General features: G+C 37.0%; 3 protein-coding genes and 1 long non-coding RNA gene across 10 annotated transcripts in view; 2 read left to right on the top strand and 2 right to left on the bottom strand.

Moving 5' to 3' along the window:
- LOC124183428 (alkaline phosphatase-like) overlaps nucleotides 1–6158 on the bottom strand; it is a 237491-nt gene extending 231333 nt beyond the window's left edge. Inside the window, exons 1-2 of the mRNA XM_046571910.1 lie at nucleotides 6047–6158; nucleotides 4594–4792 (exon numbers count right to left, since the gene is read on the bottom strand). The gene's annotated coding sequence lies outside the window, so the exon portion shown is untranslated. The remainder of the gene's footprint in view (nucleotides 1–4593; nucleotides 4793–6046) is intronic.
- Nucleotides 433–13196, top strand: LOC124183422 (tripartite motif-containing protein 2-like). 6 transcript variants are annotated; one of them, XM_046571887.1, is made up of 12 exons: nucleotides 433–746; nucleotides 4637–4668; nucleotides 7510–7672; nucleotides 7763–7936; nucleotides 8249–8452; nucleotides 8530–8778; nucleotides 8850–9036; nucleotides 9126–9562; nucleotides 9728–9910; nucleotides 10049–10156; nucleotides 10255–10387; nucleotides 10585–13196. In XM_046571887.1, exons 1-12 carry the CDS (start codon nucleotides 711–713, stop codon nucleotides 10821–10823), a joined length of 2145 nt encoding a protein of 714 aa, XP_046427843.1. In that variant the 5' UTR covers nucleotides 433–710; the 3' UTR covers nucleotides 10824–13196. The 6 variants fall into 6 exon arrangements, with proteins under 6 accessions (XP_046427843.1, XP_046427842.1, XP_046427846.1 ...); XM_046571886.1 differs by having other exon boundaries at nucleotides 434–746; nucleotides 10255–10393; XM_046571890.1 differs by having other exon boundaries at nucleotides 434–746; nucleotides 4611–4668; nucleotides 10255–10393.
- LOC124183450 lies at nucleotides 7663–14533 on the bottom strand. The gene is made up of 2 exons (XR_006870982.1): nucleotides 14120–14533; nucleotides 7663–7993 (listed from the first exon to the last, which is right to left on the bottom strand). It is a non-coding gene; the product is annotated as an uncharacterized LOC124183450 (long non-coding RNA).
- Nucleotides 14534–14568: 35 nt separating this feature from the next.
- Nucleotides 14569–21754, top strand: LOC124183430 (protein FAM117B-like). 2 transcript variants are annotated; one of them, XM_046571913.1, is made up of 9 exons: nucleotides 14569–15039; nucleotides 16249–16415; nucleotides 16507–16604; nucleotides 16721–16863; nucleotides 17028–17194; nucleotides 17335–17461; nucleotides 17807–17887; nucleotides 18922–19054; nucleotides 19316–21754. In XM_046571913.1, exons 1-9 carry the CDS (start codon nucleotides 14814–14816, stop codon nucleotides 19494–19496), a joined length of 1323 nt encoding a protein of 440 aa, XP_046427869.1. In that variant the 5' UTR covers nucleotides 14569–14813; the 3' UTR covers nucleotides 19497–21754. The 2 variants fall into 2 exon arrangements, with proteins under 2 accessions (XP_046427869.1, XP_046427870.1); XM_046571914.1 differs by lacking the exon at nucleotides 17807–17887.
- The last annotated feature ends 2787 nt before the right edge of the window (nucleotides 21755–24541 follow it).

Genomic DNA, 24541 nt, shown 5'->3' with positions numbered 1-24541 from the left:
TTATTTTCTCAAAATGTACGCGGAACTATTTCTCATGATTTCAATTGTAAATCTTGTTTTTTTTCTACGCAAAACTTACACGTTTTACTGAAGTTGTATACATATTTTCCTCAATTTCCGTTAAGCGTCGTTAATTTTCATACATATTCACGAAGAATCGTAGTTTTCTATAAATTAAAAAAAAAAAAAAAAAAAAAAAAATACGATTCATCCCTTTTCCCAGTTTGTCGTAGAAATCATTTTCACCAGGACAGTCAGGGACACACACACACGTGATAATTGCGAAGGGCGATAATTGGGAAGCTGGAAGGCCTCCTGGACGGCCAATAAAAGGTTGTCAAAGGGCCGCGGCGCGGCTCTGTCAAAGCGGTCAAAGCACAGACTGCACCCCTGGCGTGGGGTGGTGGTACTTGTAAGAAGCGAAGGGGCGTCAGTTCTCGGTTCGACCTCAGCTCAGCCGGGCTGCGCGTTTCCATAGTTTCGATTCCTTCGCGTCGCGTCTGCTTCTGTTTCTGCTTTCGCACCCCCGAAAAAAGCTCCGCTTGACCCTGCGGGGCAGAATTGAGAAGGGCAAAGTTGGTTCGCCCCTTTCCTCGGGAACGCAAATTTCTCGGTGTCGTTCACGATCGCGAATAAAAACCTCCAGCGTGAGACTTTCGGAAATTGAATATCGTCGAACAAAGGCGGACCTGGCGCTGCTGCTGCGGTAGATGATTCGACGTAAATATTGCGCGGCTTGTCGGCTGGTGAGTGACCCAAATCAAGGTGCGCATGCTCTCCGCGCTTCTCTGGGGTGCGTTGTGTAGAAGAAGAAGAGACGTGGGTGGATGAATGGACGGACGGACGTTACTTGCGGGGTGTAGTGCACGGAAACCACGAAAAGCATCCAGACTTCGCTTTTTTTCTCTTCCCCGTTTCAATTTCGGCACTCGCGCCGCGAATCTTTCAGGAGTTTGTTCCTGATTCGGAAGCCACTTGTTCGGTAGCTTCGTTTATACATCCTTTTACGCACTATCGCCGCTCCGACTCTCGTACACGCGCGGAAATCAATATCAGCTGTCCTTGCTTTATTCCCTGTTGCATGCAGAGTCCGACCCGTTGATGCTGCTGCTACTTACATGGGTATTTCTCATTCTGATGTTCTCATGCTTTGTAATTAAATTAACGCGTCGTAAATTTGCGAATACTGATATTTATGCACACGTATGTAGCTCGGAGGCGATTGCTAGCTTGAGTCGGGGTGGGGTTGAAATTCCAAAATTGCAAAGTTCCGAAAGCGTAAAATAACGAATTTTTTCACGACGAAAGTTAAAGTACAGAAATGGAACTTGGACGAAAGATCGAAGTTTCGAATAGTCCGAAACCCGAAGTGCGAAATTCCGAAAGGACAAAATGTCGAAAAGGCGATCGAAGATGTTCAGTTCTATGAATTTCACAACTTTGATCTTTCTTTGTTTTGGATTTTCGATATTTTTACACGTTGAGTAAACTACGCTGTCCGAGTATATTTAATTTTTCGCAATTTTGCTCCAACGGAACTTTACTTTTCGATAATTGAGAGTGCAGTCGTCGAATGCATACGTTACAGGATTAAGGGCAGTGATAGTTATATACATAGTAGGGATCGGGGAGAGTTTTTCCAACTTCTGCCCTACATATGGGCTATTCCGCGTCAACCGGATCAGTCATCTCTCAGATATTTTTTTAATTTGGCATGTGGATTGTGTAAGGGGAGTTAGATTTTTGTGCCAAAGCGCGAATCTCATAATGCAAAATTCGATTTTTTATTAACAATAACAAATTAGACTCCCATTTTTTACAAAAATTCATAACTTCGGCAACAAATTAGATACAATTTATTTTTTTTTTTTCAAATTACGCGGAAAGCTCCATAGAATTTAAAAAAAAATACGAAATGGTAAAAAAAAGTTGTTATCAATTGTTTATTTAACAATTAATTTTTCAAAGATTTTTAAAACAGTGACCGACACGATCAAAAAATTTTTTTAAAATTCTGACATGTTCCTTGAACTGTACTACAACCTGTGAATTAATTCCAGAGGGGTGTTTTTCTTCGTTTTCGAGTAAAAAATCATTAAAGGTGTCGATGCGCATGAAATTGCGGCGCGTCGAGTCTCTACGTAATGGCGGGCGGCCGGTTGCCGTCCACCGCTACCCCGCGGCGGCGTCGCGGCGTTATTTTAGAGTCATTTTCACGATGTAGGACATGATTGAAAAATCTGAAAAAAATACTGTACCTTCACAAGGCCTGCTCAAAGCGATAAGTGAAGTTTCAAGAATGTGTTTTTCACCGTTTTTTTATTACAGAGATTCAAAATAACAGTTACGCACCACCAAATTTCGAATCTCTGTAATAAAAAAACGGTGAAAAACACATTCTTGAAACTTCACTTATCGCTTTGAGCAGGCCTTGTGAAGGTACAGTATTTTTTTCAGATTTTTCAATCATGTCCTACATCGTGAAAATGACTCTAAAATAACGCCGCGACGCCGCCGCGGGGTAGCGGTGGACGGCAACCGGCCGCCCGCCATTACGTAGAGACTCGACGCGCCGCAATTTCATGCGCATCGACACCTTTAATGATTTTTTACTCGAAAACGAAGAAAAACACCCCTCTGGAATTAATTCACAGGTTGTAGTACAGTTCAAGGAACATGTCAGAATTTTAAAAAAATTTTTTGATCGTGTCGGTCACTGTTTTAAAAATCTTTGAAAAATTAATTGTTAAATAAACAATTGATAACAACTTTTTTTTACCATTTCGTATTTTTTTTTAAATTCTATGGAGCTTTCCGCGTAATTTGAAAAAAAAAAAATAAATTGTATCTAATTTGTTGCCGAAGTTATGAATTTTTGTAAAAAATGGGAGTCTAATTTGTTATTGTTAATAAAAAATCGAATTTTGCATTATGAGATTCGCGCTTTGGCACAAAAATCTAACTCCCCTTACACAATCCACATGCCAAATTAAAAAAATATCTGAGAGATGACTGATCCGGTTGACGCGGAATAGCCCATATATACACACATATAAGTTTACATATAATAAATACGCGTGAAAGAAATTCTAGATATTCGGTATAGTTGAAACGAGACTTGGGCATTCTAATTCTAGTAACGTATGGACATTCTCAGGAGTTCTTCGAAGTTAAATCTGGCTTCTCCATATCACGTTGTAGAGACCAAAGATCTACACCGAATGCACGATATTGTCTTATACGCCGCGTCTGTATGCCATAAGTACACAACTTTCACCTCGGTTATTTGGTTTTAAAAATTCGTACACTAAGAGATTATTTCCAACGATAAGCTCCACATAGTAAGTAAAAGTACATATGAACGCCTGTAACACTTGACAACTTCGTGATTGCTTATTCTCGAATATACGAAATTATTATACCTATACGAAAATATGTCGAGCGGAATTTTTCAACAAGTTATACATACAAATATTTAGAATAAAAATTGCGAACGGAATTAACAAGTATGAATAATTCCACGTTGCACGCCTTCGGCAGTGTTCCCATTCTGGCGGTATGTATAATACCTACATAACTATATATTATTACACATATTTACATGTAGCACAGGGTGTGTATCAGGTTTCCGGAGTCGTAACGCGACACCAGAAACTGATCCACCTGGTCTTTTGTCGAGGAAACGGTATACTAGAAATAACATGCAACTGTGCAGCGGCTGCCTGCACAAAGTGCAGAAACATCGCTGCGAGCATCGAAAAATTATACACGCGTATAATAACTAACAGATTGCATGTGCAACGGCTCGCAGGTGTCGCACGAAAGTTTCGCAGCAATCAGTTCGAACGAGTCTCGAATTGAAATTAGTCAAAATTAATATTCCCCTCATCGTCGCGGGCGCTTTATTTATCGGAGCCGCGTAATAACAGTAATTGTACGATGTTACGGCAGACGACTAACTGCAGGTGTATGTGCCACGCATGATGTGCAGGCATACGTCTCACGATCGTGAAATTCAATGCCCTCGGCAGCAGTAGCTTAAGTAATTTAATATAGCAGGATTAGGTGTAATACGATTGAGAATGCTCTGTAGAAGGCGGTCGCGGTAACACGGATGAAAACTGTTCTCTTCGATTCGGTATTTGTATAGGTATAATAACGGCAAAGTGCAACGTGCAATAGCGTTGAATTTAGTAGCGTCATTCCGAACGATGTTATTTGACGAATGTTTGACCGTCTGAAATTCAGTAAACCGTATAACGAGGCAAGACACGCTAGTATTTTATAAACTTAGCTCGTTTCGTCGTTATAAAATTCAAAAAGTGTAATTTTTTTTGTCCAATCTTTCGTTAATCGACAATTGCGTTACTAACTTGACCCCTCGTAATATCCACGCGATGCGGGGTTAGTGCAGGAAAGTCGTTGAATTGGCTGCTATTAGATCTCGGGGACGATCGCGAATTGATATCTACGCGGTTATTCTTTGCTGTTACAGAGAATAATTCTATCGTCTTTTCATTTATTTATTATTACTGAGTGTTGTCGTAATAAAATTTATTTATACGGAACCTGATTTAGACGACGAATGCTTACTTCTTCGTGGGTTACAGCTTGGTGATCTATTCGTTTGATGCAGGACGAAACCTTCATGAATTGCTGCCCCTTCATGTGAGTATAAACCATAATCAGTCAACGAGTATTTGTAACGCTGTTGCATGTTTTATTCGTTCCTTCAAATCTCATTTACCCGAATACAAGAAACAGCTGTGTTTGTATTTCCATAAAACCAAGTCTGCAACATGGTACAATTTTTGTATTCAATCGATTTGAACAAATGTATTTTCAATTTACGAAGATTTCCGCATTCCTAATCGTGCTTACCACAATATCACCTTAATATTACTGATTATTAACGAACGATCATCTGGAAATATAAACGTGATTCGCCAGGCTAAAGGAGTCCGTAGAACAGAGGAGAAGATTGAATTGTAATGATTTAGGTTTCGAAATAATCGTTATTTGATAATTCCAGAAATGTCTGAAATGCAGTAAACCGTAATAGGACGAAACGTATTCATATTTTGAAAACTTGACTACTTGAAAATCACTATTAACTTGCGAAATATTTATTTCTCCCCCCCAACGTTTCGTTGCGTTGACTTTACTAACTTCAGTCTCATGATTATATACGGTATACGGTATAGTCAATGATCACGTTCGCACTTGAGAAGTAAGAAATATGCATTCGGATGATTGACAATGAGGCATGAGTGAGTAATATATATAATAATAAGGTCCAGACACGTGCAGCAATTGCGTATTCTTCATCCATGCAGGGAAATCGGCCCGACCTTTTTAGTTCACAGCTTATTGTTAGCCGGAACGAGAATGCTGGTATGTAGATACGGAGCTGCTTTTAAACCTGCATTTCCAAATAGATAGTGCATACATACATACGTACCACAAATGCACTTCACCTGACGATGCCGAGAACAAAGGTTTGCGTGAAGAAATCGGAGCTAAACCGACGCGGAGATGCTTGCTGAAGGCTTGTCGAAATATCGGTCTCTCTCCTTATTTTACCCCATGATATCTCGAGTTCAGCGGTAATGGCAAATTCGAACGAGGACGAAGTTAGTAACGTTACCGTAAAGATCTAATTTTTTTTTTTAAGTCGTTATTTCGCACCTCTAGAACTGTGTAAAATCTAATAAACCACGACAAAGAAAACAATCTTGTATATTTTGAAAAATCAACTGGTTGAAAATCATTCTTAAATTGCTCAGCAATGATTTTACCCGCAATGTTTCGTTAGGTTGCCAACTTCAGTCTCGTAAATTTGAAAATCCCGAAACAAACGAGTGTGCAAACACGTGATTCGGTTGTTTCTGAAATTCTTCTCCCGTGAAAAACAAGTGCCGGTGCTGCGCATCTTCAACTACGCATCTCTCCCTACGAATTGCCGGTGTACATACAGACATTTTGTACATACAGACATTTTGTACATATATTTAGCACACGCACAAGGTACACCTGCGCGACTTACCCTCGGTTGCTCACAGTTGCTCAGACGCAGCCACCTTTTGCCGGTGCAGCGGGAGCTGGGAGTAAAACTCCGAGAGTCAAACACAAGCACACGGCTTACACGGAGCCGCAATGGATGCCGGGATGGAATCGCATCGGTGCTCCTTTTCTTAGCTTAGCTCAGGCTTAGGCTGCTGGCCGGCGGCGCGGCGGACGATGCGTCGAGGTGATAGGAAACGTAGGAAACACACACCGGCAACCGGGTGCGCCTGGTGTGCGCCGACGAATACTAGTTCGTGCCGAATGTCAACGGCACCACACGGACGAACATGGAAACGGCACAGCTGTGAAGTCGCGCACACAGCTGCACGCGTAACAACCATAAGCATGTAACAACGAACCAACAACGTATGGGTGAAGTGCAGTGCCGCGAGCCGAGAGCCGAGTGTTGCTGCCTTGCTGCCGCGATGCAACGTAGCTTCGGCTCGGCCGTGTTTTGTTTAGAAAAATTAAAAGCTTCGTCGCTTGGCTCCGGTAGCTCGGGCTGCTGCCTATATATACATGTTGTACTTCCTTACTTACCTTCGTTGATTGATTACTTTACGATCGAACACGCGTGCTGTGCATTTATATACGCTTCACGTCGCAGGCTAATGTCACTCGAGTGATAATAACAGTTTGTTTGTTTTTTTTTCAACACGGAGATAGAATTGGTGGACGGATAGAAGATGGACAGTATAGATACGTCGGTAAACAGGCAATGAACGGACGAGCGTCTCGACGTGAAAATTGCCGAAACACAGGTTGAGAAATGACGATAGAAGGAGATAAATATTATATTGTCATACCGATTGCAGTGTGTTAGCAGGGGAAGGTTATTGTCGCTACTATATTTCCGATTTTCATTGTCGATAACATTGCAGCTGCGAAACAATTGAAATTAGGTTTATTTATTTTTTAACTTTCTTTTAAACGTTCTTAAATCGTTGAATAATTATCCACGATTAAACCTGGACTCTAAACAACAAAGGAGTTTCAAACAATCACACGTCTCTTATATTTTTTTCTTTGTTCCTTACATTTGAATTGAAAAACATAGTCGAATACCAGCATTCTTGGTCAGTGAGCGTTTAATCCTAAAGCGGCTTGGAGCTTTGCTCCGATATGGAAGCTTTACGGCTCGCCATTCAGTAAGTTTTATTTTCAATTAAAAATTTCGACATTTCTCTTGCAACTCCGATGATGTCATATTTTTCTTCACTTCCTTATTTTCTGTGAAAAAGGAAACGATTCCCTGAAATATCGACGCAAAACTTTTCCCTGACCTACTCAATGAGTCAAACATTGATTGCGGGGAAAAGAATACTCGGAGCTAAAAGAAAAACTCGTCACCTAATTTTCATTCCTCGATTGAAAACTGTTAAAATTCAGGATAGTACCAAGGTGCAAGAAAGTTGTTTTTTTACTCAATTTATACCGTTCCAGGACGCGGCTAGGGGAGCGAATGGTCAGCATGAGCTCGATGCTCGTGGAAACAGTCAGCATTAATTACGAAGATTTTAACGAAAGTTTTTTAACGTGTGGAACTTGTCTCTGCGTGTACGACGGCAGTGAACACACACCAAAATTACTACCATGTTCGCATACGGTTGGTAATCGTATAAATGTATTATGTACAAATTTCTTAATCTGTTTGATTTTTTTTTAACCGAATCACACCTCTCGTATTTCCTCCCAGGTTTGTCTCCATTGTCTGACAAGGATCGCTGCGTCACAAACCAGAGAAGCTGGAGCATTCCGATGTCCTATTTGTCGAGAACTGATCACTATTCCTCGAGGTGGAGTGCCGGCATTACCACCAAGTTTTTTGGTTAATCAGTTGCTCGATCTCATGTCCAGGCAGAGGCGCGAGGTATATTTTCATTACTCGTCATCCCGGGATACAAGATGATCCATTCTCCCAAATATTCTGAAACATTGAAATATAAAATCTTTATAGTCTTCTAGAATCTATCAAAAATATTGAGTACCGCTTGTAAAAATTTACTTCAATTTGAATTTAAAAGCCATTTGCTACCTATTTTGTGAGATTTTTAGTGCAATTGAAGTAAATCTTTGGTAATTAAATTTAATCTTCCTTGTAAAGATGCAAAGTAATGAATTTATTATCATGACATTACGCAACTGGATAACTCAAGAAACGCGGTTTTACGAAATGTTACAGGTCATCCCTAAATGTTCGGTCCACATAAATCAAGAACTTCTATTCTGCGAGACCTGTGATACTGTATTTTGCACAGTCTGCACTGGCGGCAGCCATGCTGGCACTTCACCCGGATGCACGGAACACACTATTATTCCTTTTAGTATCGCCATTAAACGTATGTCAGAAATACTGCTCTACAAAGCGAACGAGTGTATATCCAAGGTGTGGATACATTTTTCATTTTTTACTTCTTGAATCTGCAATCTTCATTTTAACTCTACTTCTTGTACAATTTATAGTTAACTCAGGCGCAAGACTCGGTCGGCGCTGAGCTCCGACGCCTCGATACTGCCACAGAGAGATGCTTGAATGCTGTCGACACAGAGTTTGCGGAAATAATTGCGCGAGTAGAAAGGAGGAAAGTGGAGCTCCGAGCAGCGGTTACCGCAGCGGCAAAAGACAAGAAGCACGTCCTTGAAGAACAGCATGCACTGATTGAAGCAGAAAAGAACAAAGTTGAACGAGAGTGCGAAGGTCTTCAGTACCAGGTATAAAGCTGTAACTCTGTATGTGGTGTGAACATTTGATTAGATTAAGTAAAATATACATTGTTTTTAAGGTCGAAGTCCGAAACATTACTCAAAGAATTGGGAGCTTGTCAGATCAATTGGATGCAGCCGTAGCTCTTAGTGAACCGAGAGAAAATGCGTTCATCACAGCAGAATTTTTACACAACGAAGCACATGCGGAAATAGAAGCTGTGCTTAGTACTTTTGGACGAGTACGTTCAAGCACAACACTACCAGGTAAATTATAGAATTATACGAAAAACGGTTGCGAGCATAATTTACAATGAGAAATTGGAACTGGCATGCTAATTTTATTGCTACCACAGGTTTGTGTAGAGCAAGACTGAAAGAACCTGCAGTTGCTAAGCTGCAGTCAATAGTTGTGATAGAAACAGTCGATTATCACGGACACCCCAGGAATGCAGGTGGTGATCCGATCAGTGCGGAATTGACATTAGCGGAAACAATTCAATCGACAAATTCAACACTTTCCGTTGAAACAGAGATTAAAGACTTGGAGGATGGAACATATGAAGTATTGTTTCGACCACCCAGTGCAAGTCGTTACATTTTGAAAGTGTCTGTTTTCGAACGACCTATAAAAGATCACCCTCTTTATTTTGATGTAACTGAGCACAATGAACCTGTTAAAATGTACGGAAAACGAGGTCACGGAAAAGACGATTTTCACCAACCAGTTGCTGTAGCGGTTGATGACGATGGAACAATCTATGTTGTAGACACTGGAAATTGTCGGATTACAGTAAACACATCATGATTTTACGATTCAAGTTGTTCTTTACCAACGAGCAAATTTTCGTTTCGTTAAGCAAATTAATAATAATTTAGTCCGTAAAGCCACAGGCTGTAATATTAACTCTATGATATTACAAGGTAAGGTCCTCACAGTGTTTATTGCATTTATCAGGTTTTGAACCACGATCTGGAATTCCAAAGGCACATTACTAATGAAGGATTGGAAGGACGTAGTTGTACGGGAATCGCAATTTCCGAGCAAGGACTTGTAGTGATAAACTGGAGAACCCGCACAGTTACAGAAATGACTTCGTTTGGAGATATGATACGATTCTTTTCATACAACGGATTCCAGGTGAGCATTAAACGTTATAAGGTTGCGCCACTTTCTCTGGCATGTGAAAGAATACGAGATTCATTTGAAAATACATATAGATTATATGCTAACGATTATAAAATATTCTCAAACTATCCATTGTATGAAATGTTCTAGGAACCTATAGATGTTGCTGTGGACAGAAGTTATGGCCACGTACTAGTAGCCGACAATGGCCAGAGTTGTGTATTCGTCTTTGATTGTGATGGAAAGATGTTATTTCAAGTGAGTTTTCCATTCAATTAATAACATTACGAAATGCATGAAAAAAATGTATGTGTGTAATATGTACATGTATCATAAAATTATTGAATATTCGACAGGTGGGTAAACGGAATACATTTAAATTGATAAGTTCAGTGACTGTCGGACCAGCTGGTGAAATATTAGTCGCCGATTCGCGTATTCAAGTATTCTCCGCCAAGGGAGATTTCTCAGAAGAAATCTACGCTGAAGGTAAAGGTAAGTCCATCAATCTTAGTCCAAGTATAATGGAAGAAATAGAATATTTTACAGAATACCTAACTTGCAAATTCCTTAAGCACTGGTCAGCAAAAATACTCTCCAAGGGTGGAGCCAATTGAATAAGACACGAACTAAATCATGGAATTGATCTGAGATGTAAATAACAAATCTCTGCAAAATTCTTACAGGGAAAGGAAGATATGGAAGCATTGCAGTAGATACGGATGGCAAGATTGTTGGGTCTCGATGTGACAAGGGTCGCAGTGTAATTCACGTGCTAAAACTTGGAGGCGGTACACTGCTAACTGAAATCGATTCTCACAGTTCAAAACTAAGGCGTCCTTCAGGTATCGCGATACTGCCTAATCACCATTTAGTCGTCGTCGACCTCGGAAACGATTGTGTAAAGAAATATCGGTATTGGTAAATGCCATTACACGAAACCGAAAGTAATTCTCTCGCACGATGCGATAAGATTGCGTGAAAACTCCTACGAATCCATTAGAATCTAAGATGGTGAGTGTTTGCAGGATAATGTTACATATGCATTTAGAAAAATGCATAAGATTACTAGATTTTATTCTACTTTCAAAGCCCTGTGTCAATAATTTGATTCAGCAATCAATTTTCTGTGTATATGGGAATTGAATACACAAAATGCTTAACCTATATTTATCTCGTCGGAGCTTCGTATCTTGACTCCCTAACTTTCTAGGCTTAATGTTACGCACAAGTGCTACAAATGCTACGTGATGTTTGCCTAAAACTCAACATTGCTCTGGAGATATTCTCAAAATACTTCTAAACAATCTTAGAATAATTTACGCTTTTTTTCATAGTAATTTGCGAATCCGCACGAATTTATTAATTCAACTGCCAAAGTAATAATGAAATCAATGAACTGTAACAATAGGTAACATACAGTGCCTATTCAAACATAAACCTTATAAAATCACTCAATGACTTGTGTGATTGAAATCGTATTTGTTTGATGTTACAATACGTTAATTTCCAAGCAAACATTGTCCATCGTCACTGATGGATTTTGCCAACATGTGAACAATCGTGCAACACTTTTCTGTGAATCTCTACAATTATTATTTATTATTTTCAGTGTTCATAAGCGAAATGTTACAGTTCTATGTACAGCTCTGCTGAGAATATCGCTTTCTAATAATTATAGCTTTGTATTCAGAAGTAATTTGCACAACGATCAGGGGTTTAAACAGGATTCATTCAGTTATCCGATGTTAGTGCCTTACGAATATTAAGTAACCTTACTACCCCTGATAGCCACTAACGATTCAACAAATACGGTCTTTTCTAGATTATTTTTGCGTGTCAAAATCTTGACTAATTGATAGATCAAGGAAATAAACTTGTCCATGACCCAAACAGAGTGATACATTAGTGTAAAGTAACATGATATATGACATATAATTATATATACAAATATATAATTTTTTTCTAAATGAAACTATAGCTTTAAATTTGATTAAATTAGAAAAACTGATTTTACGACCGTAACGACGTCTAATACATACTTTTGGATGTAACAAAAAAGTTATTCTCTCGATTCAGAGATTGTATGTAGTTTCACTCCTGTCCGTGCAACAGGAGATTACGAAAGCAATTACCTATCTATCATTGTAGTTGAAATTAACTGTATATAAAACTGGATTGTAAAACGAAAATGTTAATGAAATCCACTGTGTTTCATGTAAAAGAAAGGAAGTTTGACAAATAACATTCGCCAGAAAGAATTAATTTTGGTTCTTTTGACGGTTGATACGAAAAAATTGTTGTAAAGTAAAAAAATTGTTATTTGTATGAGAATTATGTATAAAATGTATATATATTTTTTCAGTATTAGGAAATAGAAAGTGGCTGTTTATTGTAAACAGATCTATAATCAGAACGAAACGGCTCTTGGTTATAGAAAGAATACTGCTCATTCATTCACCTTTGCGTAAATGATCCAGGATTTAATGTAAATTTACGTGAATATTTCTATCTCTACAATTCACAGGCGAATGAAAATTGTTTTACTCTTTACTGATTATCATAAGCGATGGTAAAAATGCATTTAATAGCATTTGAAACATTCGTGTTGAACATCTTGTTTTTGTTAAAATTGACTGCAAAGAACTTGTTTAACGTTTTCTCGTCTTGAGTAATTTGCCACTATTATTTCATATAATTATTTTTCGAGTCCATTGGCATTTGATTAAACACGTTACTCATATATTAGACAGTACAAAAAATTGCATTTAAATACACGCATTTTAACTTTGTTTACTATTCGCAATGCAATGATAACCGAAAAAGCAAAAATTTTAGTTTCTGTTCATGCCACGTGAACTAAATAAAATGTTGAAGTAATTTACGTGTGAATTGAAGTAAAATGGTGGTTAACTAATATTTAAGTTAACTAACTATAAGTCACGTGGCATTTTAGTAAACTTATTATAAGTAGGAGATGGCAGAGACTCTAGAGTTGAAAAGACTGCTATCCTAAAACCATTTTTCATGGCAGAGTATTACTTAAAAATGGTTATTTATGGGAGAACCAAATTCTTAGTCTTTTTTTCACTTTTTGTCACATTCATTTTATATGCTGAACATTTATATCGTTTTTACACAATTTCTATTTATAATTATTAAATATTACGTTGTATTTTGTAGAATATAAGTATTATTGCCATTATTTCCTATAGCCATAAATCCTACGTAACTTAATCTGTGCGTAGATAGTATTAAAATTTATTATTACAAAATTAATTGTAAGCAGTCTCTTTCGTGTCATTCATTAAAAAATTATGGGTTCATCATTAAAGTAACAGGTTTGAGCAAACCTGACTGCAAGCTTTTGAATATGTTTAACGGAAACGACACAAATTTAGTGGCATACCTGTTCATTACCAATAATCTCGACAACTTGAAGTTCACTTCTTTCACTTCAATGTCCACAAATATACATAACAGTTGAAGATTAAAGCATTGTTAAGTAATAAACTACTCAACTAGATTTTGCAGTGTTAAATATTATACATACTCAACTATACTCATCAATGATATTCTTCGTTCTAGTCATATTCTATAATTAAAAGAAATGAAACAAGATTACATAATTCAATGTAAATCGATGTTACATAAATACTACCTAAAATAAAAAAGTAAAACCAGATCTTACGCTGTACAAAGCTTGTTTGTAAATAAACTTAACGCTTCGTTTTGCGATTACATCATATAAATTTTATACTATTTTATTTATACCCTGATATCTACACCTTATGATTATCATTACTGAATTCAATAAATTACCGGTAACTTTTCAAACAATAAAAATTTTCAAACCACCACAGAATATTAAATCTGAAACATCCACCCACGTAAGTAGTAGAAAGAAAAAAAGTATCTCAGTTTCGTGGAATCGGAATATTTTATATTATATTGTATACTCTAAAAAAAAAAAACAAAATAAAAACATATCGCTTAAATATTTGCTACCATATCTAGGTAAAACGTACGTTTTCTCCAAGGCTCCTAGCGTCATGTTTAAGTGATTTATTATTCTTCGAAATGGTGGTCATTTAGGTGGGCGAAAGGTAAGAAAAAGAGGGGGGCGGGTACGGGAGAAGTACAAGAGAGAAAAAAAAAAAGGAGAAGAATGTTCGAAATTCCAACTCGTAGGAAGCCGCGTACAACATAGTATATACATACTTTGGGCACGTTTCGGCACGATGAAACTACGTGTAGGTACTGTACACACAACAGAGTCTAACGAAAGGTCTTGTTTTTTTTTGTCTCGCTCTGTCTCTCTCTCTGCCTCCCTCTCGCACGCTACTTATCCTGCTCCTGCGCGGCAGGGTGAGCAGAGTGCCGTCTTTGTTTCCGAAACGCCGGAGGCGAGTTAAACGAGCGACGCCGCGGCGAGCAGTCGAGACTCGAGAGTAGGTACCGAGGTTGTCGCTCAAAAATTTTCTAAGCTCTACGCGTCCTCGTTCGACCGACGGTAAAGCCGCGGTGCGTCCTCGTCGGGCGGATGGTTAGAGGGAGAAGGAGACGACGGTAGTGAATGGAACGCGTCCCAGCGTAGTACGACGCTGTGTCGGGGCGACGGGATCGCCAATGACCGGGCAGGATAGGTGATCACGTGATGCGCGTGTTGAGGCAGCAGAACATTGCAAATGACAAGACGCGTAGCGTAGAGTGTATGTATAATCGGTGCCGTGTCTAAATACGTTGTGTTAAAAGACTTTGAAAGACATAAAGGAGGCGTTAGTTTAATCGTTTATTAATCGTGTGCATAGTGTGTGGTGTGTGCGCGTGTACCTCGCCAGCGGAGGCGAGATTTTTTTAACTATAAAATATATCTACCACCCGGAGAACCGACCGCATCTGTCTACATGACAAAATGTCGGGATCGCAGCGGATGCGAAAATCCTCACCATGCTCAACGTCAAAACAGGGCCCGATGCGGGCCACTTTACCCATGAGTTCTCTCCTCAGACAAAGCAGTAGTTTGAAAAAAAGCAACAGCAACAGCCCGACCGTCTCGCCGACGAACGCGTGGCGGGCTCGCATCTCCCCCGATCAATCCTCCTCCGGGCAGCGAAGCCCTGGCTCTCTTTCCTACAAAGGTACTTTATTTTATCACTATCCGATCCCCCCCTCCGACCCCTCCTCGTAACGCTGTTTAAACAGCTCGCGTCTAACTATCACGGCTATCTATCGAATCCCTCGGATATTTACTATTTCAACCGGATATCATTCTTCCTTCGACGTATGGAAATCGAACGGGCCGATGCATCGCTATGTTACACATGCATAACCACCTCTCACACATCCGCGTCCAACTTCACGTCCCTGCAAGCGAGACTTTTACGCGTGTCTGCGCGCGTACGCGAAGCGGCCGCGTGCCTCTGTGTGCGTATACTATGCACGTGCACACATGGTACATGTGTACCTAACTATAGTACGAGTCGCAATACTACGGATTCAATTCGTTCGTTCGAATATCCGCTTTACAAGTGACAACAATTTAATTATTTCTCATGGTGTACTCAACTTTCTCCCACACTCGACCGAACCAATTCGTTTCATTTTTCAACGTCTTTCTTTTGTTGATTTTTATTTGTAAAGACACTTCCAAGCTGCTGAATTATTTATATCGTTTTTATCGAGTTCACCTTACTCTGTTACTTGGGTATCGTATGAACTGCAAATAACATCGATGGAAATCGTATCGATTTGCTTTTCGAACTGGTTTTAATATTTCTAGGAAAATAACATTTCATGAACTAATCACGTACAGAATAATACATTTTTTGTAGCACAGTCTGATCCTACTCAAAGTTCCGTGATCAAGTTTTGTTAGATGCAACATCCTACTCACGTGCGGAATAACCTCTGTTTCATTATATTCTCTAACACTTCTAATTTACCTTAGTAAGAATAGCGAATGAAATATTTATAACATCGGTCAAGTTTATACCACTTTTGGCAAAAATACTAAGCGTGGTGCAGGCCGGGATATACTTACTGAGCTCACGGTGGCACTATCACTTATCAAAAGTCTACAAGGCAAGATGCGACATTAAAAACTTGTCCAGGCTCATGTAATTACATTTTGAATACAATTAGTAATTACCGAACAGTGGATTCTATTGCGCTCAAATCATATTAAATGTGTACACAGTTTTTAGCATACATTTTTATATGATACCTACCTTACCAAACACTTCCACATTAATATTTTCTGGCATGTACTGCCGGCTGACATCTTAGTAAACCGTGGCAGTCCCCGGTAGTTGAATCTGGTAATTCTAAACTTTTTTGTTGACTTGTAGCGAAGTCAAAAACATTGAGCGGCAGGTCCAGTGAAGGTTTAAGATGCAGCAGCGGTCAAAATATCAGAAGAACGGCATCCCTCGATACTCTATACCTGAAAGGACAGTGGCCACGCGACGTCTATTACGTTCACGAAACTTTACTTTCGGTGGACAAATCCACTCAGGTAACTGTAATTTTAGCATTTTATCCGTGAAGGAAGAAACAACAACCTCTATCCATTTTTTCTAATTTGAAATAACACGTTTCTCCCTCAGACCGAGGAATGGCCTAATGAGTCGCGAAAGATGTATACCCGGCACGCTGTGGAGCAAACCACAACTGAAGAAAAATTAGAAAAGCTCATCAGGCACCGGTGAGAATAATCTGAAATATATTTATTCTTCAGGTGAAAATTGAAACACTGATTTTCTACACAGTACCGTTTGTCTCTCCTTTGCACATCGTCACGTGATTTTTATTTTGCTTCAGACTACAACGTACCAACAAGGAGGGAACAAGTAGCAGAGAAAGAACGGCTGCCTTCGGACTCATTATGCCTAGCGGGCCTCCCCCTGCCTTGGCTGGGGATCACACAGTCCCGTTGCCAAGCATCGCTTCACAAACATCCTTGTGTAAGTTTGAGTTGATCAATTTTTTAGGACAGTAATGGCTGCTGATTTAAATTTAGAGAACTGCAACAAGTAGTATCTTGATTTAAATTGTAATATTGCTTGATATTGAAAACAATTTGTTGATGTAACCTTGTACTTAATCAGTGTTTGATTTTTCTCAACAGACGGCCAATTCTATTTGAGCTTCAAAGCCAGTCCTATGAATATTCCGTTAAAACCAATGAGGCCTCCAATGCGATCCTCCATTGAAGGACTCAATCAAGAAATTGAAGGGTTGGTGCTCAAATCAGGTGGCAATACCACCGACTCGGACCAAATTGTGGAAGACAAGGTAAACCTTTCTTGAAAGTACCGTAGAATTGATATTCTATCGCGTACTGAAAAATAACAATATGCATTTTATGTACCGATTTCTATATATTTACTTTCATAACATACGTGTTTCAATGAACTGTAATTTTTCATGTTCAGTGGTTACGAATTCGTGAACAAATCACACCTGAGGGACACCGAGCGCCTTTCCCAGATCCAAGAATTACTAGGAGTGTTAACACGCAGACGCCAGCTGGTGAAATTCACTCCAGCTCTCATTCTTCATGTAAGCATGACAATGACCAATCACTAAAAAACTAATTACTTTTCAACAAGCTCAAATTGAATCAGCACATCTAAATGTTACGCTTTGTAATTGTGAAACAAATCGTTCGTTATTAATTTTAAGAAAAATTTCGAGACCCGTTCACTTCTGTAAAAGCCATCACAACTGTAATTCAATATAACTACGTTAGTCTTTAGAAATTTTCCGACGTCTTTTGATTGATTTTTATTTTGTTTTTTAATTTATATATATACAGAGTATGTTTTGTTTTGTAATGTCGTGTAAAATTAGGGCCATATAAACACAAGTGCCGTCTAACAATAGCGTATACTCGTTACAAAACAGGCCCTTCGTCAAGGAATTCTGAGTCTTCACTGATTCTTGGTATTATGGATGCTTCCCGTTCAGCCAGTGAACTACCAACAGGTTGGCTGCTATACGACACAAACGTCCTTGAATTTCAATCATACCGGTCTCGTTTTTCTTTTTTTTTTTTTTTCTTTTTGTTTCTTTAAACTCTAACTTGCCAACTTTAATCCAACAAGACCATTTACTGGTCGACCAAAGTTTACGTTTTGATACACGTGTTTTGCTAGCATGTGCATGTTGAGAATGCATTTTGTCCGATTGCACTCAAATCGGTTGAATATCCAAAGAAAGCAACAACTTTGTCAGATGTTACATATTGAATATACTTCGGGGCAATTATCACTATCCTAGGATACCTAAATATTAAGAAACCATAACTCCTACTGTGTCAGTTTGCAGTAAATATTATAGCTTGATAATTGATCATATTGTAATGTTGATCAAGGAATAATGTTGAGGAATTTTCGCGAAAATGATACTACTTTTACGAAACTGATTCAATTTTAAATAATATGTTCACTTGACATATCTCAGTCAACTGAGCAATGAATTTCACTCAGCAATGAATTAAACTAGATATAGAATCATCTTGAAACTCAACATAATCACTAGGCCGTGTAAGTGTTCCTCTATTTTTATGATCTCACCAGCCACCACATTCCTCCGATCTTATCTTTGTCTTATGTTATCTCATGTGAAACTGTACAAAGCATTGTTATGAGTTCACCATACACTTTAGTAACTGCCTCTATAGCCACAACTACTACTCTAACGAGAATCGCATAAATTCCATTCCGTACAGTTTGTTTATAATATTTTCTACCGAATCAAACCTGAACAAATAGTTGTTTGATATTTTATCTCTAAATATGTGTAATCGTAATGAAGAAATTAAAGGTTTAGTCAGAAAATCATCAATTCAAGTGTCTCGTACTCAATTCAGTAGTTAAAGCTACGTAAAGCATGACGTTTGTTGATTGATTTCTTTGTTTGTTCATTTTCATCTATCCATGTGGTTTTTTTCAGGAATCACAATATGACTCAGTTGTTACAAACTTATTATCTTTGTGTGTAAATTTCTGAATCCGTAGGCGGAAGTCGTGGCTCAACACCAGAACATGATAAAGACAGTCGCCCAGGCACATCACCACACATCAACCAGTTTTTGGCCAGAGAACCTCCAGATGGCTGTGAAAAAGTTAATCTAAAGTTTGAGGAAGTCAGGTAAGACGTAACTCTATACTGAAAATTTAGCAAAGTTGATAAACAACTTACATTTATTTCAAAAAGAGCTGTACCAAAAAATAATTTACCGGGCTTCTAGGAGGTTGGAAGAAATATTATTATGAACTGAAAGTAAAAATCTCTTATGGACTAAGCGAAATATCGATGATTAGGAGCGATGTCCGCCGCTTTACAGTTCCGCAGACTTGGAAAAATGGTAAACATGATCGTAGAATGTGATATTTATTTTCATATGCATAGGCGGCCCATGATAGACTTGAGCGAATTAGACAACTTCCCGAAGCCGAGTGTAACATTCCAGTTAAAACCAAGTTTGGGATCAGCGTTCCTGCCGTTACAACAACCGGCGAGCCCTACATTGATCGTCAGTGCATCACCCTCTCCACGTACAACACCTTCCACTCCACCCCCAAATCCGTAGTCCCAGGTCCTCTATTCTTCGGCAAGAAACGCGTAAACCTGGTTGGTTTATACTTTTTAGGGAAATGGAAAGGAAAAAAAAAAAATATTTGAAAAAAAGTAATACGAGAAATGAAAAAAAATCTCGCGATTAGGATGATGTATGCTTTGCTGCAAAGGCATACTTGCAACTGCAAAAAGTTACGAGCGGAACAGCCAATTCCCAGTGTAACCCATAATTTTGGGTAATAATGTGATTGTGTAACAATGAAAAGGAACAAGAAAAAAGAAAAAGCTTTATAATCACGTCAATACGAAGTATTTCAAGTAACGAAAGAATGAAATGAAACTAAGCTGCATTAATATTTGAAAAAATAATTTGTGATAAACGAAAACAACGTTTAGGAATAAACATTGTGTTCTACAGGGAAAAAGACTAAAAAAAATTGTGTATTCTAAATTTAGTGTAAAAACGTGCTAAACAACTTTAGTTTTGTATACATGGACAAAATATTCAAAATGATGAAAAAGTATTAAATTTCAATGTGAGAAAAGAAAAAAAAATTATACAAATTCAAGCGTTATCTATATGCTTAGGTAAGCATGTTTACCCGTTTCTAATGTTTTCATAAAGCTTTCACCGGTATGAATAATCGAACCTTGTAGAGATACGATCACAATTTACAATTCCTTTTATCGTTTTGTATTATTACTTGTATGCTAAAATATTCAATAATTACAATTATCCAGGATGCCTTAAAGATCACGCGATGTGGAGGTAAATTGTTATAATTCTTTCATGTTATTATTTTCTTAATGGAAAAACTAGTAGAAAAAAAAAAAAATCAAAATTTATCATTTTCAAGTATTTTAAACATGGATCCAGGTCTTGCGCTTGTTAACTTGCCAGTTTTAGTAACAGCAAAGATAGTTTGAACATTGGATAACATCACAATATTCTGCTCTAAACCTAGCAAGCAGTACCTATACTACCATTGTCTTTCTTTCATTAAGTTTCCTAATTTTTATTTATTTTTTTTTCTTTTTCTCTTTCTTCAACTCCCCATATCTTTTAAATTTTTTTTTTTTTTTTTTACCGTTTTACTTATAAGCAATTATTATATATTTGAGTAAAAGATTGTTTAAATAGCTGTACGATTTTTAAGGCACCTTGCATTATGTTAGACTACAATCTGAATATGTACAACCAATAAAAGCATGCAATGACAGATCGATGAATGTATGACGGTGTGAATCCAATACGATAGGAGATCGATATGTAGCGATTGCAAATATGACAACTGACAATATGAAGTATTGATTGAGGTAATGATTTATGGTTTTAGAAAGTATGGTATCAGGTAAGCACACAAGTGGATCCTCCAATTGGTATGTTACAGGTGTGTCTGTTTATATACTGGCGTAGATAACATTGACAAGGTGTTGTTATCTAAGAATTATGTGAATGACAGTGTGAGTGTATTATTATATCAGAATGTCATTTAAACTATCCACGAATAACGCACGCAGGCATATTCATCACTCTATAAGTAGGTAAGAAATAGATATCTTGATTATCTATATTAAACGAGCAGTTTCACCTTCAATCTTCAATGAACCGTTCCGTATTATACATGGTCCATGTAATAAGATGTGTTTCACACTAATTTAAATCCGAATCTTAAAGTGGTTTGTGACTTGATTTTAATTAAATGTAAAAGAAAAATGGATAAAATTTTTTCACGCTTATTAATATTGATAGGAGATATTTTTGCTGCTATCTTATTGTAAAATAAAATTTACACGAATGGCATCACCACGTGCCGAGTATTTTTCATATCTCGTATAAATGTGTGGTATAATGTAGGTATCGGTAAACATTACGGAAAAATATATACCGTTTTTCTTGAGATAGTTAAACTTTTTACGAACATTATGATGTCACAAACCTGCAATGCGAAACGTTTTTCGTGAGATAGATTAAATTATCTATTAGTATTTTCGGATATAGCTACTATTTGACGAGTTCAATTGATTTCCCTTTGCTTCATAATACACAAAGTTCTTGCAAACAATATACAGTTCTGGTTTGGCAAAATGAAACTTATTATTGGAAAAATATAATCACGGATTTCACGAAAAGCAGGCTTTTTTTTCTAAGTAATACAATAATAATACACGGTCTTATACCGCAACGTATCTAACCACGGCATTGAAAAAAAAGTAAATAAATAAATAAAATAAAAATAAATGTTAACACACAAGTACCTGGCACACTGGTCTATGCTCTCTTTAAACCAGCCTACTAAGAATTTGATGCCTTAGCGTGCATAGTCGTGTGCTAATTGCACAGAGACTAATAGATACAAAGTCCCACCTTACGAAAGTGGCAAAGGTTGCTCTGATTAAAACAAATTTAATAAACCATAGCTTTGAAAATCTATAAATATTTCCTCTGCATTTAAGAATCGTATGCTAGAATATGAGGACAGGCCACCGTTGACTACTATGTGGTAAAATTGCTGTAACGTTTTTCAAATGTTGAGTGTTTGGAGGAAAAAAACACAAATAAATAAACCTTTTGCTCATGTAAGGTGAGACTCTGTATTCTCAGCCTTTGTGAACTTGCCTAATGTGTTATCATTGTTGTTAATTTTTTCTTTATGTCGTTCCAAAAGGACGGATTGACATGTATAAAGACTGCTAAAAGATTACCTGTTATTTGGAAATTTCCAAAATTAAATTTAAATAAATTAGGCAAAACAATTTCGCATTGTTCACTTATTGATTAGGAGAGTGTCTTAACTCGTCCCATTCAATATTATATGATCGATGGTGACCGCTGTTTGGTACATTTTTAACATATCTAAATCAATCTGAGTATGTTTCAGAATAGCAGAATGATTATGTCAATTATACATTAATTTAACCCTAGGACTGTCCAGATATATATATATATATACACATATATATACATACATATATATATATATATTGATATTGGTGCAGAAATTTGATAATTATGATACTTATTGAAATTGCGTTTTAATTTCTAAGATACTCATAAGTTTGAGTAATTTTTCAATTTAATAGAGAGCTTGTATGTTTGTATGAAAAAGAAAATCCCGTGAAAAATTTATATACTTAAAGAAAAAAAAAAAAAAAAATTTAGAAAATCTTTTAATCGCAGTTTTCTAATAAATATATCAAACATCTTTCACTGCTTTTTTATTGAAAAAAAACAAAAGAAACGAAGAAAGAGCAACTAATGCAAAGCCCCTACGTCATACAAAATGCCCTGCTGAAATATTCAATATATCGGCATTAAATTCGTTATTATTATTATTTATTTATTTCTTTTTATTATTAAATGAACAAGGCATTGCAACTTTGGTTATCCTAGTAAGATTAAACTTTTATTTTAATTGAGCTTGATCAAAAATTTAAATTTTCAACTTATGGGAGACGAAGTCAACGTTCATTATTAATTATACGTGTAACGAATCAAACTTGGGCATGCATCTACATAAAGTCTAAAATACTTTTTATAATAATACTTATTTGATGGATGCACTATAAGGGGAAAAAAGTATCCATTATCTAAAATGATCGACTGATATCACACGTTGCTTTGTCTATTTCTTAGAAAGTAGCAATTTCCAGGTATACGTATTTGACAAACTACCTTGTGGAATAATATCCTTTTACCAACACACCTGTAGCTCACTACTTTGCAGTAAGATATTATATGATACATTTTCAAAACTGTACAAGTTATATAAAATATGTAACTCCGCGTGTCTGTACTTCTCCTACTCTAGTCCGTCCTAGGGCTAAATCAAAATTAGTCAGTTGAATGAATTAGTGAGTACGCTATATCGTAACTTAAAGTATAAATACAACAAGGCGTGTGTACCTCTGGATTGGAATATAGAGATGAGAAAAAGTAAATAATTCTGTTTTGAAATACTGCACGTTGCCCGCTCATAGATTTGTTCTTTAATCAACGCAAAGTAAGGAAACTGGCTCAAACTTTGTCCCATCTAACTTATGTACTGCAACAACAGTATTATTAAACCTCTATATTCAAATCTGGAATCGCTCCTATTCACAAAACTAACATTAGGTTTTAATTTGGCTGCAGGGTTGAGTCGAAAGATGCAACTTTTGCATTGGAAAGCGAGAATGTTCAATTTGATCATTAATTGTTACACTTTCATTATCAATTATGACGAAAGAAAACGTATTATTCGTTACAACAAAGAGATGAAACTTTTTATCATCTTTTCCTAACTTGGGCAATTTCTAGTGTTTTTTTTTTTTTTTTTTCTTACTTTCTTTCTTTTTCTCTCTCAAATATTTTACAGCAGAATTAGATCTTAGCTCTCACGTTTGGCTGAATAAATATTTTCTAATAAACATTCAAAGTTTAATAGCCAAAGCCAACTAAGTTAGCTTACAGTACAAATGATGATCACTCGCAGTCACATTGCGAGCGATGTTAAAATGTGTTTTTAAAACTGTAGTTATATATGACTTTTTTTTCTCATTTTTTTATTTTCTAATTTTATTTTATTAACATATACAAATCTATGACGATTGTTTATTTAAAATGTTTTTATATTTCGTGTCACGTAAACATATTTCAAATCGTCTTGATTAACAGCGAGTGTAATATCTTATCTTTAGGTTCATAAGAAGAGGTACCCCTGTGCCTGATAGTGTTAACACTGACAGATCAATGTCTGGAAAACTATATGATTAGCATGCACATGATGCGTAACGAAAAGGAGTAAGTGAATGTGTGTGTGTGCGTGTGTGAGATCATTTTTTATTTTTTTTTTTATTTTTTTATATATATATTTTTTTTATACGTATATAAACTGGGACATTATGAGCGGGATATAGTATATTATTGATGTATACGGAGTAAAAGACATGATCACGTACAGTAAGTAACAATGGGGACTAAGTTGTGTGAAAGCAACCGAATCTGAGTAAGGCTTGAAAATTTCCGAAATTTTTTCATCATTCAATTAATCATTCCTCTGTTTATTTTTTTTTTGA

The sequence above is a fragment of the Neodiprion fabricii genome, chromosome 5, assembly GCF_021155785.1.
Source record: "Neodiprion fabricii isolate iyNeoFabr1 chromosome 5, iyNeoFabr1.1, whole genome shotgun sequence".
NCBI lineage: Eukaryota > Metazoa > Arthropoda > Insecta > Hymenoptera > Diprionidae > Neodiprion > Neodiprion fabricii.
The sequence above is the reverse complement of the archived record's forward strand: the minus strand, read 5'-3'. Positions and strand labels throughout refer to the sequence as shown.